The following is a 19,455-nucleotide window of genomic DNA, read 5'->3' on the forward strand; positions in this document are numbered from 1 at the left end:
TATAATCATGATTTGATTTGGAAATTTCATTGTTATCAAAATAATCCGTCTGATATTATACAAATATAATCATTTGTTGAATCGCAAGATTCAAGCAAAACATTTTTTTCCCAAATTATTTTAAAGAAAACATTTTTTGCTCATTATTTCTTACAATAAAATGTAAATCGATACATTTAGCCAACATTAGATGAACAAGTTGAAAATAGAGTTGAAAATAGGATTCTTTTTAGCTGAATGATTATTCATAAACACGCCAGACATGTTTGTTAACTGATATTGACAAATTAAGATTAGCAATTTTCATTCTTCCTTGGTTAACGTTGATACATTGATCTTTTGTTTATTTGGTTAAACATTTTCTGGTATCAACATTGAAGCTTGTTTTACTTTAACCTTACAAGTTGGCCTTTACAAGGAACCTCTACAAAAGTTCACCTTTACAGCATATTGTTTGCAAACTTGCTTGTAATCCAAGATTTTGGTCTTTTTGTTTATGTTCAATGGTAGATTCAACAGCAAGCGTTTTATATTTACATTTACAAATTTATAATCACAAGATTTAACTTTTAAAAAGGCAATAAAATTCACTGTTTTGTGTAACTGACACAAGCAAATTGAATTTAAAATGTTTACGCTGAAAGGCACCCAAATATGACTGAGCAAACGGGGAAAACCAGAAATTTGGTAAAGAACCGAATTATTCCATGTAAATTGATAGACTCTAATACAAGAGATATCTGGATATCATATACTTTGAACAATATGCAGTCACAATGCTTCAAAACCAGAAATAACAGCGAAAAAGGATCAAATATGAGCTGGCTAGCGATTTGAAGCGATCGGAATTGTTTGCCATTTTTTGGGTACAAAGGAATTACTTAACAGCCACAAAACCCAAATCAGAGATCAATGAATAGTCCTTTTATCCCAAATTATTAGACATTTTCCAAGTCTCAGGTCCATCATAAGCAACTTAGTTGACAATTGTGACAATTGTTTACTTGATCCACATTGAAATTGATCTTCAACTTTTTGCCAAATCCACAGATTTAATCCAGTTATGATGAATCGAGTAAGATTTGGGAATCATATTGACCTTTTCCTAAAGACATCATCGCTTTTGATCCATTTGTAGAGAGTCATGTAACATCCATATTAGACCAAGAAACCTGAATTGGTAAGAAGAAAAAAAAGTGAAATTAGTTGAATTGAACATTAATCAAGAATGAAACAGTCGATATATCTACTTGGAGCAACTGTAATTTAAGCTGCAATTGGTCTAATTAAAAGTTTGAGAAGGTAATCAACTAATTATGTTTGATTTGTTGGATAAGCGAGTTGGTATTAACTGTTGAACGATGGAGTTAAAAAGGTATTTTCAATCAAGTAATCAATATCCTGTTGATAGTTGAACAATTAAACAGTAGGTAATCCATACTGATTTACTAATCAATCAATTTCACATTTACTTTTTATTATTACTATACATTAAATATTCAATTGAAATGTGAATTTGGAGAAACCTTTAAACATGAATTGCAGATAATAACTCAACTCATTTTAAGCTTCTATTTTTTTCATCTTATAATATTAGTTCATTAACACTTGTAATCATCCAAATTGACTGTAAATGGTCTGGTAAAAGGTAACTAATCTAATTTAAATTGTCAAACAAAACAAATAGGAAAGAAATGTAAGTAATAGTTAACCAAGCGCGAAAATTAAACTGTAAATTGGGCAAAAAAAGGCAAGAGAAATTAATTTCTGTTTAGCTTAATGGTAATAACAAGGAAGAAAGCAACTTTTGTTACCTAAACATGTTTTAATTTGAGTTAGTATTTAATAAATTGTAATCAAGTTGAACACAATTGACTACAATAATAGTAAAGGTAAAAAAAGCTGTTGCTCAGGAATGAAGGTGATTGACTCTCTATGGTTTAATAATAAGCTAACAGGTAACAATGCGTTGGTAAAGTTACCGTTGGTAACCTAACTAGAGACTGTATTTATCATTTTAATAGTGATGATTTGGAAGAGATGAAGATGGAAAGAGGGAATCAAAATTGAATGAAAGCAAAAAGGTAACCCAAACTTGTCTTGAAAATTATTCCTACCAATATGGTAAAGAAGAGGCTTCCCTTACAACGTTATTGCCTTGAGGCAAGCACTTGCTTTCGGTTTGTTCAAATTTTGATTGTTCAAACTCTTCAATTCTGTTTCAATGTTACATGATCAAGTATTAGTTGGAATGGGAAAAAGGAATGAAAAAAGGTGGATGTTTCTAGGAGGGGAAAACGGAATAGTTAGGTAAGTATAACTTGAATTTCAACAAACAAGAAATATGAAAACAAGAAACTGCTACTACATTCTGTAATAAAATACCTTTTTTGTAATGAAATCAACAAAAAAAAAGATAAAATTCCTAAGGTTATTTTACCATTGTGGTCACTTTTGGAAGCCAAATGTAACACATTTTGAAATCTTTACATTTTGAAGGAAATTGTTGGCAATTTTGGTCTCTTTTTTTTCCTTTCAATTTTCCTTGTCCTTTTAAACACATTTATTGACTCCTCTGCTCTCTGTAAAAGTGGAGGATAGAAGAAAATAAGAGAGAAAAAGAGAGAAAAGGTGAGATGAAAAAGGTAAAAAGAGAGAAAAGGAGAAACTATTAAAGGTAATACTCACCTGTTTCCTTTATTTCCTTTCGCCCTCTTAGACTTTCTTTACATTTGCTTTCAAAGTCTCTCTTTGGTACCTTACTTTACCTTCTCACCCTTCATCTTGTTCCTTGGAAATACACATTTTTACACATTTCTTTAAATCATTCATTTTTGGGGTAAAAAAAGTCCATTGTAATCAATCGAGCAAAATATTGGGTTTTTAAGGCGCTTTTACAGCAATTCTTAAGGCGCTGCATTTAAAAATATAAAATCTATGGCAGGGACATCTGGCGGAATAAAATGGAAAACACTGCTTTTACCGGTTTTTTTCTCACTTGATTCATCTCATTCACTTTACTCTCCTTCATACCTTTACCTTTGATCCAATCTAACAAATTTACTTCACTCTTTGACACTTGATTTGTGGTTGAATATAGCAAAGTTTACTACCTTTTCTCGCTTTATATTCCTTTCGTTTAGTTAAAGTTACTTGATCAATCCAATTTACAGGATTCTTGATTGAATTCAATGTTTATCGTTTCAACTTTAAATTACTTTCACCATTGACATTGTACATTTTGTATCAAACATTGACCAACCAATCCTTAAACTATAACCAGTGTCTTCATCTCAATTAATTGTATGGATTTAACTAAACTCTTCTAACCATCATTACCAAGCATCATTAAGGATTTAACCCAAAGTAAGTTTCCCGTTTTCTCGTTTAATTTGTTCTCTTCTTTTCTTTCTCTTTATTTTCTTTTTTTTTTTGATTGTTTGCCGTTTAAATACATTTCAGTGACAATTTTTGTCCCACTCAAAGTTTCAACGATACTGTGATGAAAATTGTTCCATGTTTATGTTTTTTTCTCTTCTTTTTCCAAAAGTATTGAATTGTGATGAAAAATTAATCATGTTTACCACCTTGTCTCCTTACCATGTCTAACAATATTAACCTCTAACTCATCATTCATCGTATGTTAACATCAATCAGTCAACCAGAAAAAACAAAGCAGAAGTTGCTCAAAAAAAATAGAAACCAAATAATCTGTCTTATCTGTCTTTTTTTTTGTCTACCTCTGAAGTCTGTTACACTATTTTTTACCCTCTGCCTCATCGTTCTTACATTTTACCTGTTTTCTAACTTTCAATCTGTTTTTTCCTTCATCTGTCTGCTCTCTCTGTCTATTTCTTTTTTTCTTTGTTACGTTTTTTCTTTTCTTTTCTCTTTGTCCAAAAAGCAAAAGGTTTTTTCCATCAATGGTCATTTTCATCTCAACTTTATATCTCTCCTTTTTTGTTACCCACTTGAATCTAATCCTTGTATTATCCTGAATCTTGTGATTATCCTTCTCACAACACAATTTTAAAAATGTCAGTTAACTCTTTTTGTCTATTCCTAATGACAACTCATCTCATTATTTCAAACCATTTCATTATCAAAAATAACCAATGATTCAAGTTCAACTCTTGTGTGTTAACCAACACGACCATCATTTCCGACCGGAAGATCAGTCGGCGTCCAAATAACATTCCTTTTCAATTTCATTAAACCATATCTTGTTGAAGCCGGAAAAAAGGTTAACATGAGTAAAAAAACGTAAAATATGATAATATGAATGAAGCAGAAGAAAGGTAAAAAAAGACTTTTAAGACTTTGATAAACCAAACTATTGAAAAGATAACAACACAAACATACAATAGGCTTTGAATCACCTGAAACCTCATCAAACTTATCATCATCACTATTAGTATGTTATTCATTCTTGAAGGTCGTTATACAGTTGATATTATTGCCATTATAAAATAATTTTTTGCTTATTATTCAATATCTAGTACAGGTTGGTGAGAGAGAGAAGAAAAAAGAAAAGGTAAAAAAGCAAAATATTTTCATTTTTGACACAAGTTCTTTCATTGCTTCTCTTCACCAACTTGAACCTTCTGATGCTATTAATAATGATATTGATGCTCTCAATTTTAACCAAATTAACATTATAATCTATTGTGTTACATCTTTATTATAATTATCAGCATCATAAGCAACCCAAATGACCCTTAACCAGAATCCTCACGAACATTAAACACCTTTTCCTTCCTCATAGCACTTTCTGTATCGCCATTTTTTTGTTCACTATTACATCTGTAAGAAGAAGAAGAAGAAGATTTTGAATTGAAATTTACTTTAAATAAATTATCATCATCATCCTCTTGTGGTTATGTTGGTAGTGATAAAAGTAAATAAAGAAATGTCTTTGATTCTTCAAACAATTACAGTTCTAATTTACCGTTATACCACGAAGGAAAAAAGTTATAACTCATTTTGAATTTTCTTTAAATGTATTAACAATGAAGAATAGATTAAGCTTTTTTTTCTACTCATGATGTCTGTTCAACAGTGAATAATGAACATTTTTTTCGCAACAAGAGATGAAAATAGTTGAACAAATATTTAACGATCTCAATGAGATTCATGTTTAATCATGTTCGTCCCAATCAATCTCGTCCAATTGCAATTTCATTTTCAATCTTGATTTGTAAATCACTGAAAAGTCAAAATGATACTCAGCCAGATTTCAGTGAATCCCTAAATCTCTTCAAACAACAATTTTCACCTCATTTTGTCCAAATTTTGCTCAAAATCTCACCATTTTTTATCTTTATTGTATTCTTGATCTGCTTTACAATTTACTCATTAGTTCTGTAAACATAAATTTGACTTAATTTCCGTGAGAAATGGCAAGTTTTCACTTTCAAATTGTCTTCATCTTTTGCTCATCAAACACACACTAATTATAATACTTGATGATTACCTTTGATGATAAGCTACTGGACTTGAAGGACAATTTAAATCGCAATTTAAACTTTCCTTTATCTTCACTTTCAAGGTTTTCCTACCATTGACTTAACAAGGGTCAACCAAGCGTTTACTCTGTAAATTAAAGTTTCCCCCAAAAAAGATGATTAAGGTTCCTCTTGATATCCTCCTCCTCCTCCTCATCATCATCCTCTCCATGCACAAATCATCCTAGATCTAAGCCAATCTTACAATCGTTAGAAACGTTTCAAACCTGATGAACCTTTGAAATGTAATCACTTGACTTGTCATTATTTTAATTTCAATTTTTGATTACATATATTTGTTGATTACCATCAACAGCAACCCAATGCGGGTACAAAATGCTACATTGTCATTATGATGGTTAAGATGATCAACTTATTGTTGTTAGTTCCACTTGATTTAGATTAATAAAATTGTTATTTTGCATTTTTTTTCATATTTAATTGTTGAACCAAAAAATGCTATTTTTAACCAAACTGTTGCATTCAAATTGAATGGTCCATTTTAATTTACATAATGACAACAATTTATCCATCATTCAATTGCATCGTCTCGTCTGTTAATAATTATCCTTATCACAATCATCATTACCACCATCATCATCATTAAACATTACCCATTAACTTTATCACCATTACGAGTGTTTCAATAATTGTATCAAACCTTTCCTACTCCTTTACCTGGTCAATTATTTTCAATCAAAATAACTTGCAAACTTGCTGTCAATGATAACACTGATTGTCAGATTAACCCGAAGGCAAAACCATTGAACAGCACAAAAACAAATAAAAGTGCAAACAAAGCTAATTAATTTCCTTGATTAGTTTACATAATGATTCTAATGAATGTCGATTGTAATTGAATTGATTTTTTTCTAGCATTTCTTGAAACAATCAATTCTCTCTATTCACGTTATTCAGTTATCAACTTGAATTGAACTTAAAATACAAATTTCAGTTATGCTAATAAGATGTGGTTTCAGTTTGGCATTTCACATGAAGCAAACTGATGAACCTTATTGGTGGTCTACATGTTATTAGTGAAAAATGAACACCATTAGACTGATAACTTGCCAGTAACAACATGATATTTATCACCATGAACCATTAATATTGATATTTGTTCATCTCAAACTTAACTTTAACATGTTATTTGTCAATTAAATATTTGCAACTATTGATTTACTCAATTTAATACGATTGTAATTAGCATCGATATACAATATAATTACAGTTATTTTCTGATGGTTAACTTGAATGGTGATGATGATCATTATTATCAGGTTAAAGTGATGAAGAAAGGTTGAAGTAAAAAAATGATTTTCTCTTAAAAATGAAATGAAAATTTTACTCAAATTTTGCTTCTTATTTTTGGCAAAATTGAAATAATTTTCAAGTGCAATGTTTGCTATTTTGCACAATTAAAGATGATTATGGTGATGGTGCTGATTCAGTATGATTAAGATGAGAATCATCTTTAGGCTTGTTTGCTGTGTTACAGGTAAATGTGTAAAGGAGTAATGAACAAAGATGAAAAGATGAAGTAAAGGCTTCAATTAAGGAGTGATATTAGTTTATAACCTAAAGGCATTTTTACCTTACGGGCTCAATAAGGATGATATAAAACAAATACAACAAAATAAACAGTTAGCTTTCAGCTTTGTTATACATTTTTTTTCAATTTTCATTATTAAAACAAAATGTTCTGTTCAAAACAAATCTTCACCTTAATATACATGTTCAGGGTAAAAAAGGCCTTAAGCTTTTCTAATCATTTATTGATCATCATTATCATCATCTTCATCTTGGCCATCATTATCAACTTCATGATATGATGGAAAAAAAAATGCTGGAAACTTTGTTGTAAAAAAAAGGGAATCTTGAAAGAAACATTCTGACCATTACTCTGTCAAGATCAGGTTTTCCTGATGCTGAGCAGATTAAAGAAAAGGGTAAATTAAAGGTTGCAATTTAAGTTAAAAGATTGTTTTCTTAGGTGCTGTTTGGTCTTGATCGTATTTTTAGCATAATGAGTCCGCTATACGCTGAACCTCACCCTTTGCCTATCTCTCAATATACTTTGCATGAACAACAATACCAGATTAAAAACTGTAAACTGTACAAAAATAAGGAACCATCTTTTTCGCTATTAACATAGAAAGATAATTTCACTATTGAAAACATTGTTCCAATTCTTTAACCTAATTCTTGGAAAGGCCAAAATTCCCAAAATTTCATGTAAACTATTAGCTTTCAATAAATGGCCGCTTAAATGTTTTACTGTTTAAGTGATTTTTCAACTTAAAAGCTTTGCATCATCAAAGTATCAATTGTTACCAATTTAACTTCTTATCAATTTTCATGCTACAATAATGTTGAAGTTATCGAGTAAAATCTTGAAACTCAACTTTTCATCGATATCTCGACTATTCGAGCTTAAAGTTCTGAAAGTTGATTAACAATTGAGTGAACGCTTTGACCTAATCAGCTTGAGATGTTTAATCATTTTATTGGTGATCAATATTATTAGATGAAATCAAGGTTGTTCATTGTTGTAACAGGTAAAGTCCTTTCATTTACATTTGATTTTGGTTCAGTTGATTAACACTTTCCATGATATTCATTATTCAAGAGCGCTAAATGAGGTTAGCTTTTGAAGGTTCAACACTTGACTTTCTATGTTATCTTGTAAATATCATTCTAATATCAATTTTAATTGACTTCAATAAATGCATAAAATTTGTGATATTACCTTTAATGCCCTGGAAAATGGGATAAATTGCAATTTTCCTTTGATTTATTTTTGGGTGAAAATATGAAAAGTTGAACAATAGCTAAGGTAAATACTGTAAGAAATGTTGAACAGGTAAATAAGATGAGAAACCCACTTCTATTGAAATAATGATGAAAATAGCTTTACAATAGCAATAATAATTACCATTATATTAGTATTTTCATTCAAGATTAGGCTTTGTGTAAATCTCAATTGAATCCATTCATGGCATTTAATTATTTAATAATTTATTTAATTTATTTTCTTGCTGAATATTGATAATTTGATATTTGAATGAGAAACAAAATGAACGATAAAAAACATTAAAGATGCAATAAACGTAACAATCAGATGAAACCAGAAGATGAATTGAAAAATTGCTTAAAATAATGTCACTTGTCCTAAAATAATGCAATGATATACTTTGTCAAATTTTAATTGTTAATTCCTTTTCCTTTTGTTGTAACAATTTGTGTTTTATTGTTAATCAGGTTTAATTGTTTCATGCGTCTGACCACATCAATTACTTGTAACAACGACTGGTCAACAATTTGATAAACTTCTAATAATAATGTTTTTACCGCAAAAAAAATATTGCAAAAACGTTTTTTAATAGGAATGGGATTCAGGAAAAGTTAAAAGCTATTGTTTATTAAATTATTTTATAACTTTACATGATTTGAATTGTTGACCATCACAGTATTTAACATTCAGTTGATTGTTGATTGTTTCCAGTCCCAAGTAATCAAGCTGAAGTCTAAAAATACATTTCATGAACAAAATATCATCAATAATATGAAAACGTCTAAAACAAGACACGAATGATAATTTTATCATTTAATGATAATGTAATTTTCTTAATGATAATTAACTAGTGTACATTAATTAAAGTAACAAGTGTATTAATTGTTGAAACAATATGAACACAGTTAAAGTGTATCATTATGTTTTCACTTTTAAACTGGTCAAAGTATTCAATCAAAAAGACAATTTTAATTTCACTTTTCTCACAACAATTGAAGTTGAAAGGGAAAAGTTGAAAACTTTACCAAAGTTTGTCTGTCAACTGAGAAAATTTGAAAATTCTGTTACAATTTTCATGAGTTGGGAATGATGCTAATGGTCATCATTACTGAGAAGTAATTAGATGAAAATTGAAATATGAATATCTAGTTGCGTGTATTTATAAATCACGAATTGAATGAGTTTTATTTGCATATTTTTTTTACTTTTGTTTTTCAACTTTTATTTCATTATCAAAATTTTCTACTTTTCTCAGAACTTTCTGATGAAGGAATGAATTTATTCATCTCTGAATGAGTTGATTTATCTCTTCAGTTAACCATAATGATGATGGAGGCAAAAAGGTTATAAATGAACGGAATGGAAGTTGACCCTTTTTTCATGATAAAGAATCTCTTTTTTGTTGAGGGAATGAAAATCGTGGCCGATGAGCCACGATAGTCCAAGATCAATGTCCGACAATGTTTACTCAAGTCTTATTTTAACAAATGGTAAGGGTTGAAAAGGTTAACCCTTTTCACTGTTGAACTTTTTTTCTCATCATTTCATCGCTACATCATCATCAATACTTTCAGTAGTCTGTAGACTCATCATCTTAACATCAATTTCACAACCTTATTCACATGAAAGTTAATAGATGAAAAAAAAGAGACTCACCAAGAATATCATAATAAACATTTCAACGTTAACTTAATTGAAAGCTCAACTCAGAATTGAATTTTAATAATGGTAATGATAATGTTAATGATGATGATCACTGTAATTGTCATTGAATATTTACTTGTTGATATTTTAATCAAGCAAACTTATTTTTACATATTCACTTTGCTCAATATTTGCATTTCTCAATGAAACTCAATTTTCAATTTACTTTAGTCAACTGAGCATCATTATCATCACTTACCGTTAGTTGAACTTTACCATTACAATTATTGTACAATCACGAAAATACAATTTCCAAATCAAGCTCACAATGAATGTTGACATTTCATTGAACAATAAGTCAACAGGTTCACAAATAGCAACAATGATTATTGATCAAATCTCATCATGAAAATTTATTCATTTAATTTTCCACCAAAGACGGTCAATGTTGGTTGAAATTTTTACAGACTTTCAAGTTCTCTGAAGATGATTATTATGATATATTAATGATCCTTCTGATGAAGATAATGATGAAAATAGTGATGATAATGATGACCTGACCTTGCTCTTGAAAATCATTCAAGTTTCTCTTTCTCTTTCTCTTTGAATTTCATGATTAAAATGATGATAAATGTAGGGGTAAACAAATTGCCCAAATAAGTGCAAAGCTTCGTAACTTATGATTAAAAGCACGTTTAACGATGATAATGATGACGAGTATCCTTTCTTGTTGCTTCATTGGTTTAACGTAATTAAAAGGTGCAATCAGTAAATGCTACAAAACCAACTTTTCAAATGCAAATTATTCCAGTTAATCAATCGTTTGTGTTTTTGTTGTTGTTTACCTACATTTGTTCATTAACTTGAACTAAAATTGGAAACATTATTATTGTTTATCAACCAATTGCAAGCATTTGAAACCATTAAAATTATCAATATTGATGTTATACTTTTCAACATTGATGATACCGTTTATGATGCCCAAACTGTTGATTACCTTAATCAACTAATTAGAGTTAACTGCTTATTATCGAGGCCACATGATTTCATTGCTTATCAAATCAACTTTCATGGTTAATCGAGTTTGATAGTTTCACCGTCTGATCAACTTTTGTCAAAAATTCAATTTCCAATCAAGACACCATTTGAATATCAAATGAAACCGTAATTTTTCAAAGCAAACATTTGCAAATTGAAATCAATTTCAATTGTAAATAAAACATTTTTCACCATTAACCTAACCTAGTAACATTGACAGTTTGATTGTAACTCGAGGGCAATTCAAACCCATGTTATTGATGAAAAGCTGAAAACTGATTAACTGTTTACCCTCACAATAATTAAAAACTAGAATAAAATTATGTAAAAATCTCATTGTTATTAATGATACAAGTTGATTAATGATCAATGCATTTAATTGGAAATGTTAATTTTGATTGGAAAAGTAAAAAGTCACAATTTCCAGTTTTTTGTTCAGTTGAATGTTTCATTTGCATTTGAAAGTTATTGATGGTAATTTCAATGGTTCACTTGATTTTTTGATTAATAATTTGATTAAAGTTTTCTGATTATCAAATTTTTCCATTGATTCATTTATTCACAATTTGCTTCTTCCTTCTTCTCACCATCAATTGTGAATCTATGATTGGATTCAGTGGCGCGTTGATTTGGCAAACATTTGAAGCAACCCTTTCGATAATCAATAACATTTTCATCTTTCCCGATTCTTCCATCTTTTTTTGCCATCCATTTCAATTGAACAATTTTCATGAAAAGTTATATTCACTCAGCTGAGGTAACATCACACAAAAACTTGTTACCGTCTCAAAGTCAAGTTTAACTGTTATCATGAAAGAGACAAATCAATCTCTTTCTATTTACATGCTTCACAAACTTGAACCATTCTTGCCATTTCATCAGCATTTTCAGTAAAAACTCAAGATTATCGGTTGATGCATTTACCTGAATTTTGTCGAATCGTATTTCGGTAAAAATTGAAGGTCGCTAAATGCTCACCCTCAGGGTTAATTGGAAACACAATTAACTATTGAATCAATTGTCAAACCTCATTTTAATGGATGAATGTTTATTGCTTTTGCAAAAACAACTTTTAATCAACTTTTCGCAAATTTACTTTTCCACTCAATTTGATGAATTAATTTGCAAAATTAAAAGCAACTTTTCAATTTGTATCATTTACTTTTGATGTTTTAATCAATTGAAGTTGAATTATGTTTCCTCAAATTTATCAAAAAGTCATCTTGTGAAAATGAATTTGTCTGGAAAAGTCAACTTTATCATGAGTCTGGTTTGACCTCAACTCAGCATGTCATTAAGACCAAGGTTAGGTCTTTGGTTAAGTCACTTTTTTGCACTTAACTAGAGTTAAAAATCATAATCATGTGAAATGAGTTGATGAAAAAAAAGAGAGCCAAGAATAAATGAATTTCTCAAAGAGCAGTGAAGAGGATGATGATGATGAGAAGGAGGAAGCAAAATATGATGATTAATATAGAGGTGGAAGAAAGGCAATTGAAATATGGTGATGAAAGGATAAAAATTGTGACAACTGGAAGAGTCACAGTTGAGTTGAGAATTGGTTTGAATAGAGTTTTGAATAAATGATGAATTCAAGTCGTAATGTTTACTGGAGTGACCAATGCATGATGATGATGAACACTCACAAATGATGTGTTGAATTTCAATTGATTGTTGACATCATTTTTCACCATTCAAATTGCTCTTTATTAACTTGATCAATATTGAAAAGGAAGAAGAAGAATCGCAAAAAAAAAACAAATTCCTTTTTCAATGTAAAGGATGAAATTAATATCATCTTATTATGTTGCAAAAATGTTACCTTTAATCAAGTGACACTTGTTACAAGTCGAGTACATTGTTCCGGTTAGCTTTTCATTATGATTACTTCCTGTGGCCGAGTTATCAGCGCAACAAAAGTGTCGACCCAATGTTGAAGCTCAAATTTCACTTTCAAAAGTTTAGTTACCGTGTTAAACAAAGGTCCATTCAAAGGTTCACAAGTTTCCCATTTTTTATCAGATTATATTTCATTCTGTAGCATCATCAACATGATGTAAAACCTACGCAAAATCATTTGATTTTGTTTGAAAAAAATGGTAAATTTTAATGTCAAATATGGACAGTTTAAGATGAGGTTCAAGTGAAAGTAATAGAGATGAAATTGTTTCAAAATTTGAATAAAATTGAAAAAAAGGAAAATTGAGATTATTTTGAAAGTCGATGAAAAACAGGGGAAAAGGTGAATCTAAGTACAGCTTGAGGGAACAAGGTAAAGATGAAGGAATGTTAGTGATTTACAGTAAGAAGGTTGAACTAGGGATAAGAAGGGGATTCAGAAACTGGATAACTTGAGATAATGAAATTTTCATGTTCTCTTCATGCAACGTTGCAACATTGAGTAGGAATTGACTGGCTTGGTACTGCTTCAACTCAAACCCGTTGACTCTCTTCCGAATAGTCCGTTATTCCCTCTCTTGAATTTCATCTCCATTCTTCCTTTTCTTCTCATTCTTTTCCCTCTTCTTCTCTCATCTTCTTCTTCTTTTTTTCATTCTTACCTCATCTCATGTTCACCTCAACCCCAAACCTATTATCAGTCAGCTTTCTCAAGACACTCAAGCACCGAAGTTACCTGATCTCTCTTCTTAAAGACTCCCGACTCATTATCATTTTGAGTCTTCATTTTCAACTCTACTCTCAACTGTATTTGTTGTAAAACTGTTATATATATTTATGCATAAAGTAACATTTGCAAGCACGATTATCAAGCAAATTGGTGACAATTAGTTTTTAATTTTGTGGCGATAAATTTTATTGTTATTGTTGTTGGTAAACTTGTTATCTCCATCATTATCATCGTCAACATCTTCACCATCAATCCAAGTATTGTCCTCTTTATCCTTTATCACATCAGCCAACGAACAGCAAACCAAACCTTTCGAGTTGTCAACGACAACAATCTCTCTCGCTCTCACTCTACCTTTTTGTTTTATCATCATTCATTTTTTGTCTCACTTTAAATGTTACTTGAATGTGTCGCGATCAACGGACTAAAGTCAATTTAATACATTTTCACATTCATCATGTTTACATGTTTCTTTCAATTAGTTAATTTGTTACTCTGATTTAACTTATTTCAACTCATTTATCCATTTGTGTCTTACTGTGCTTCATTCATTGTAACTTCAATTGTTGCTCTTGACTGATAAGTTGCCTATTCTCATCTCTATCAGGTTTCAACTTCAGTGTTTCAACCTTTCACTATTCAATGTGCTATAAAACCATAATCCCATGGATGATAATAACACTGTAACAACCTTAATTGGTAAGTTAATTGTCCTTAAAGGTCAACTCATAGTCAAGTGTCTTCCAATGATTCAATCGTGAAACAATTCAGTCCATATGTAATGATAGTTTTTAGTGCAAGTTGCTTCAGCTCATCATTTAGTTTTTGTGTTAACAATCGAAACTGAAATTGCAAATGTTGATTTGATTCACTTTCAACTCGTATTCCACCCACAGTGCAATCATGTAAAACGCCGAACACGAACCATTTTGAACAATTGTTCAAATGAAGCCAACTAATGATAACAGTCCCACACAAATCAATTACAATATACACATTTATGTGTGTCCATTGTTTACCAAAATTTTCATATAATTTCAACTTCATTATGTTAATCAAGTTTAAATTGTATAAAAATGAAAAATAGTTACCAAAAATAGTTGAACCCAACAAAATGAAACCTAATAAACCGGATAAAAACTTCACAGTTAATATTGAAATCTGTAGCTAAAAGTATCAGTTCTTTGGATTATCCATTTTGATTGAAAAGCATTTCATGAATCTATTAACGCGCCAAAAAAAAGTGAAGAAGCAACAATTATGTTACATTATCAATGGTTTCATGCAGAGATGAGATGAAACCTTTGACCATCTTGACATTTATCATAATTGATCCAAAACTGTTTAACATAATTGACCTTAACAATGATCAGGTTATCATTGTTATCAGATATAAGTTACCCGGTCAGTCCTAACCCTCAGAAAAGGTCATAAAATTGAAATATTTAAAAATAATATCAATAACAATAATAGTGAATATAAAATACAATTTACTTTTTGTTTCGCTTTCAAACTGTAAAGATATTGAATAATATATCATTATCATTTATCACTATAATCATATTGATTTCAATTAATTTAATTTATACTTGGCAACATTTTCTGTGCCATGTTTTTTCACTCCATTCAATTGAACAATCAGAAATACGATCATTTAGGTAAAACCATTTTAAACAGTGTTTATTTGTTAGATCGTTAAATATCATTCATTTGATTGCTCACCTTTCAAATCGTGATTAGCAACCTTCAATTGATTTTTACTCTTAAATGCATTTCTCTTCAATTTAACATCTTCAGCCAATTCTCATCTATTTTTCATTCCCTTCATCAACCATCATCATCATCATGATGATAAACCATCTTAACCATTGTTGATGACCTACAATAACATGTTATCATCATTAAAAATGTATCAATGAACAAAATAAGAGAAACTTGGTGATCGATTCAATCTTTTTCAATCATTCATGATATCTGTTGCCTTTCCATATAATTTCATGTAACAATAATTCAAAGTTATCTTTCCACTTCTATTTATATTATCAAATTGGTCAATCAAAGCAACCAGAAAATCAATTTTCAGTAAAAGACAAATCATTGATATTTGACTCTCTTTTTGAAATACAAAACCTTTAAGATTCAATATTTACCAGTTTTCTGGTCCAATCTTGTCTAATGTTTGAAACAACAAAAATTGGATTCCATGATAATAACGATGATATGATGATTCTGGTTTTGTTTCAATAATAAATGATGCCTTTAAGGTTTTTACCTTTTCTTTTAAATTAACCTTTGCACTCAAGTTTACGCCATTTTCTGGAAAAGGCATTTTCTTGGCAAACTTTTTGACGTTGATAAAGGTTGATAAATGCCAACTGTTTAATGTTGAATTGATCATCATCATCATTCCTTTCATTGATTCATTACAACCTTTTCTTGTTCATCTTTCTTTTGCCTTTTCCCTCTTGAATAACGATAAATTGCTGAGCGAAATGATGCTGAAATGGTGTTTAAATAATGATTGTTGCTTGATTGGAAGGGAAAATTGTTTCTTGTTCATTTCGACATCAACAAAAGATTCAGTTTTTACTCAATCTCTTACCATTATTATCATTATTATTTATTATTATGGTGAAACTAAAGATGAACAGAAAACAAATAAAAAACTTTGCTTTATTTAACGTATTGTTTACCCTTTAAGTGTACCTCAACCTTCACCTGTAACTATGAATCTTTTCTTACCTTTTCTTGCCTTTTCCACAAATTTACTTTAACCTGTTCTTTTTAGCTTTAAACTTTTTCCAAAAAAATAACATTCTTTTTTCATCTTCATCCTCGATATTCATGTTATTAGATTAATGAGCTTTCTCATTTCAATTTTTAAACTTTTTTATCTTCTATTCATGAAAAGTGAATCAAGCTGAGAAATGAAACTTTCACCATCAATTGATTACCTTTCAATTGAATCAAAAGTGTCTGATTGATTCTTCAAATGTTTAATCTTAATTTGATTTGACATTTTTTTCCGTCCTTTTCTCACAATTTTAAACTGTTTTCACCTTTTTTTCATCCAATTGAGGTGAACATTTGAGGTGAAAAAAAGGTTAAATCAATTGTCGATAGCATTTGTTATATTTGAAGATTCATCTAAAAATAAAATGCAATTTTTCGGTTCATCTTTAAAATTAATATTTAAAGAAACACTTTTCATTTAATTTGATTTAATCCTTTTTTTGTCTCAACTCTAATTAATGTTATTAATCTTATTAAACACTTTTAATTTCAATTGAATCAGTTTTATCCTTTCATTTGCTCCATTTAATGGAAAATGATTTACAGTGATTTACATTTATTTTTAAAGTGGTTAAATGGTGACCACTAGAAGTATGTAAATGCAAAAATTTAGGTTATCATGAATCATTTTGCAAATAGATTGTGTTCAGTGTTTATAGCAATTTTCATTTTCATCACGTAATTCAGTCACCAAGTTGTTCGTTGATTAGAAATGAACAAAATTTTTGACTTTTTCTCTCTTCTCTCTACACTTAAAAATATTCAATGGACCAGAAAAGGATTATTTGTGTCTTTACATGTTTAAGCTCATTTATCATCGTAATTGAAACAAGATGATGATAAAGACGATTACGACCATCTTCACGTCCCATCAAATGTGAGATGAGAAAATGATGATTGAAGATTCACTGTAATTATAACGTTTAATTGATTGTTGATATACGTTCAACTCAACACTTAGATTCGTTGACGTTGAAATTTGTGTCCAAAAAAAATGATAAAATTTAAATAGCATTTAGATTCGCAAGTAAAATGAAAATTTCAGTTGAAGAGATGACAGAAGCAAATTGTGCTTATTTTGATTATTGATTGTTTCATCGTAATTCAATGTTAACCGTTTATTGTCTGAAATTGTTTCAACTGATTGAAGTGTAAATATTTAAATGGCAAACAATAAACTTTGTCTTTTCAAATTGTCTTTTTGTCTTTCCTTCAGACAATTTAACTTTTTAAATTTTTCTTGATTTTTCTTAATTTTTCTTGTTTCTCTTTGTTTTTTTGTTACCTTTTGTCTTGTTGACATTGCAGCTTCAGTTGACACATCATCTATCATAGAGAATAAAAAATCAACAAAAGAGTATTGGGAGAAACGAATGATGGCCGAAATGGGCGATTCAGCTGTTGTCGTTGATCAATTGTTGATTGACACTGAACTAGTTAAAATGGCATCAACACCAAATGGTAATAATAAATGTATAAAAAGGTTAATTTCATCGAATCCCAATTCACCTAAAGGATCGTCCAGCCCATCAATGCAACAATCTCCTGTAACTGGGCCAACTTCACCTTCCCTTATGATGAGCCTAACCTCATCTCAAGGAGCAACCGAGAAACAGTCCAATGGTCAATATCATGGTATCTCATCAAGTAAACTGGGCTCTGATGGTGAGAGTGAAGCTTCACCCGAGTGCAGTCTATCACCGGTTGAGGTTGACTCACTTGAAGGTAAATATCACGTAACTTTACAAAACTTTATTGGTCAATGACAACATTTACTCGCCAATTTAAAAGACAAAATGTTACATTTAAAAGGTTACCTTGACGTTACCAACCAACCAGATAAACACGAGTTTGAAAATTTGTGCGAAAAAATTGAAAAATCTTTTTCTAATTGCAAGTTAAAAGGGTCAAATTTACATGAACACTAATTCATGGCTTTGACTAACTGCTCTTTGATCATCATGAGCAACATTTTCATATTGTACATGTTGATGCAAAAAGGTTGTGAATATGAAAGTTGAGGTAAACCTTTCAGGTTGTTGAATATTGATGGTTGGCTGATTGTTGAATATTAAATTATTACATCAATGAATAAGCTGGTAATAAAATTGATATTAAATTTGTGTCTTTTTCTGCCGCAAATCCACTTTTGTCTATCAACAGTTATCTAGTTGAGTTGATACAGTTAATGTTCAGTTTCCATTTAATATGAATACAAATTTGACGAAAAAAACTTGTTGAATTGAAAATGATTTGCACAGTTAACTTCAGTGATTTGTTTCTTTAGCCAAGTTTATTTGTTAATTGTGGAAAGGTCAATAACTCAAAGCTAATAGTTCCGGGTTGTGCATTATTGATGACAGTTGAGCAAATCTATGTAAAAATGAAATCAACTTTTCAAGACTAAAGTTGATTAAACAGATTTGCTGAAAATTGTCACTTTGTCTTTCAACTGTAAATTGAATGATGAAAAATTCAGGTTAAACCCGTATGATTATTGGTTAGTTTTTTTGATTCCAGCCGATGACAAATCATAATGAATAGCAATAAAAGATCGTCATCATTCTGATCATCAATCATTGACCCAATTAAAGAATCGTAATAATCTCACGATAAAAATCTCATTTAATGTTGATTAAAATTCATTACAAGTGATGAAAATGGTCAACATGGTTTCAGGACAAAAAGTGAAGTAAAATTGTTGGAAGGTAAACATGGACAGAGAAGGAAAAAAGGATGAAAAGAAGATGATGAAGAAGATGAAAATTCAAATGAAGTCTACAGACAGGAAGCTACTTGGTGTGGATGAGAAGAAGAGAAATGAAAACTTCTGAAATGACTTTGCAATTTAAACACTTTTCATTGAAATTGAAATGATAAGTTGTGTTAGACAATAGATCAACTGCCGTTTGGGATTGTTCCGTTTGATACAATGATACAGGTAAAGATGGTGATAAAGAAAGTCAGAATAGGTGGATGACAAAAGAAGGAAAACAATGGAAATGTCAAAGAAAAAAGGTTTTTCCATCTTGAAGGATTAACAAGAAACTTAC

The 19,455-nt window shown here is 30.0% G+C and overlaps 1 protein-coding gene and 1 long non-coding RNA gene across 5 annotated transcripts in view; one reads left to right on the forward strand and one right to left on the reverse strand.

Annotated features, from left to right (window-relative positions):
- On the reverse strand, positions 1-2,830 carry LOC107364940 (uncharacterized). The gene is made up of 3 exons (XR_001569302.3): positions 2,689-2,830; positions 2,441-2,582; positions 1-1,172 (listed from the first exon to the last, which is right to left on the reverse strand). It is a non-coding gene; the product is annotated as an uncharacterized LOC107364940 (long non-coding RNA).
- Positions 2,678-19,455, forward strand: part of LOC107364939 (uncharacterized) — a 25,432-nt gene continuing 8,654 nt past the window's right edge. The window contains exons 1-3 of one of the 4 annotated variants that reach the window (XM_015932393.3): positions 3,020-3,366; positions 14,217-14,308; positions 17,711-18,127. In XM_015932393.3, the coding sequence (XP_015787879.2) occupies positions 14,275-14,308; positions 17,711-18,127 (451 nt within the window). In that variant the 5' untranslated portion in view covers positions 3,020-3,366; positions 14,217-14,274. Of the gene's footprint in view, positions 3,367-14,216; positions 14,309-17,710; positions 18,128-19,455 lie in introns of all 4 variants that reach the window. The other 3 variants (XM_089269754.1, XM_015932394.3, XM_089269755.1) reach the window with 3 other exon arrangements.

This window comes from Tetranychus urticae, chromosome 3 (assembly GCF_039701765.1).
Source record: "Tetranychus urticae isolate SD_2017Ah chromosome 3, NJAU_TeUrti_SD_1.0, whole genome shotgun sequence".
Taxonomy (NCBI): Eukaryota; Metazoa; Arthropoda; class Arachnida; order Trombidiformes; family Tetranychidae; genus Tetranychus; species Tetranychus urticae.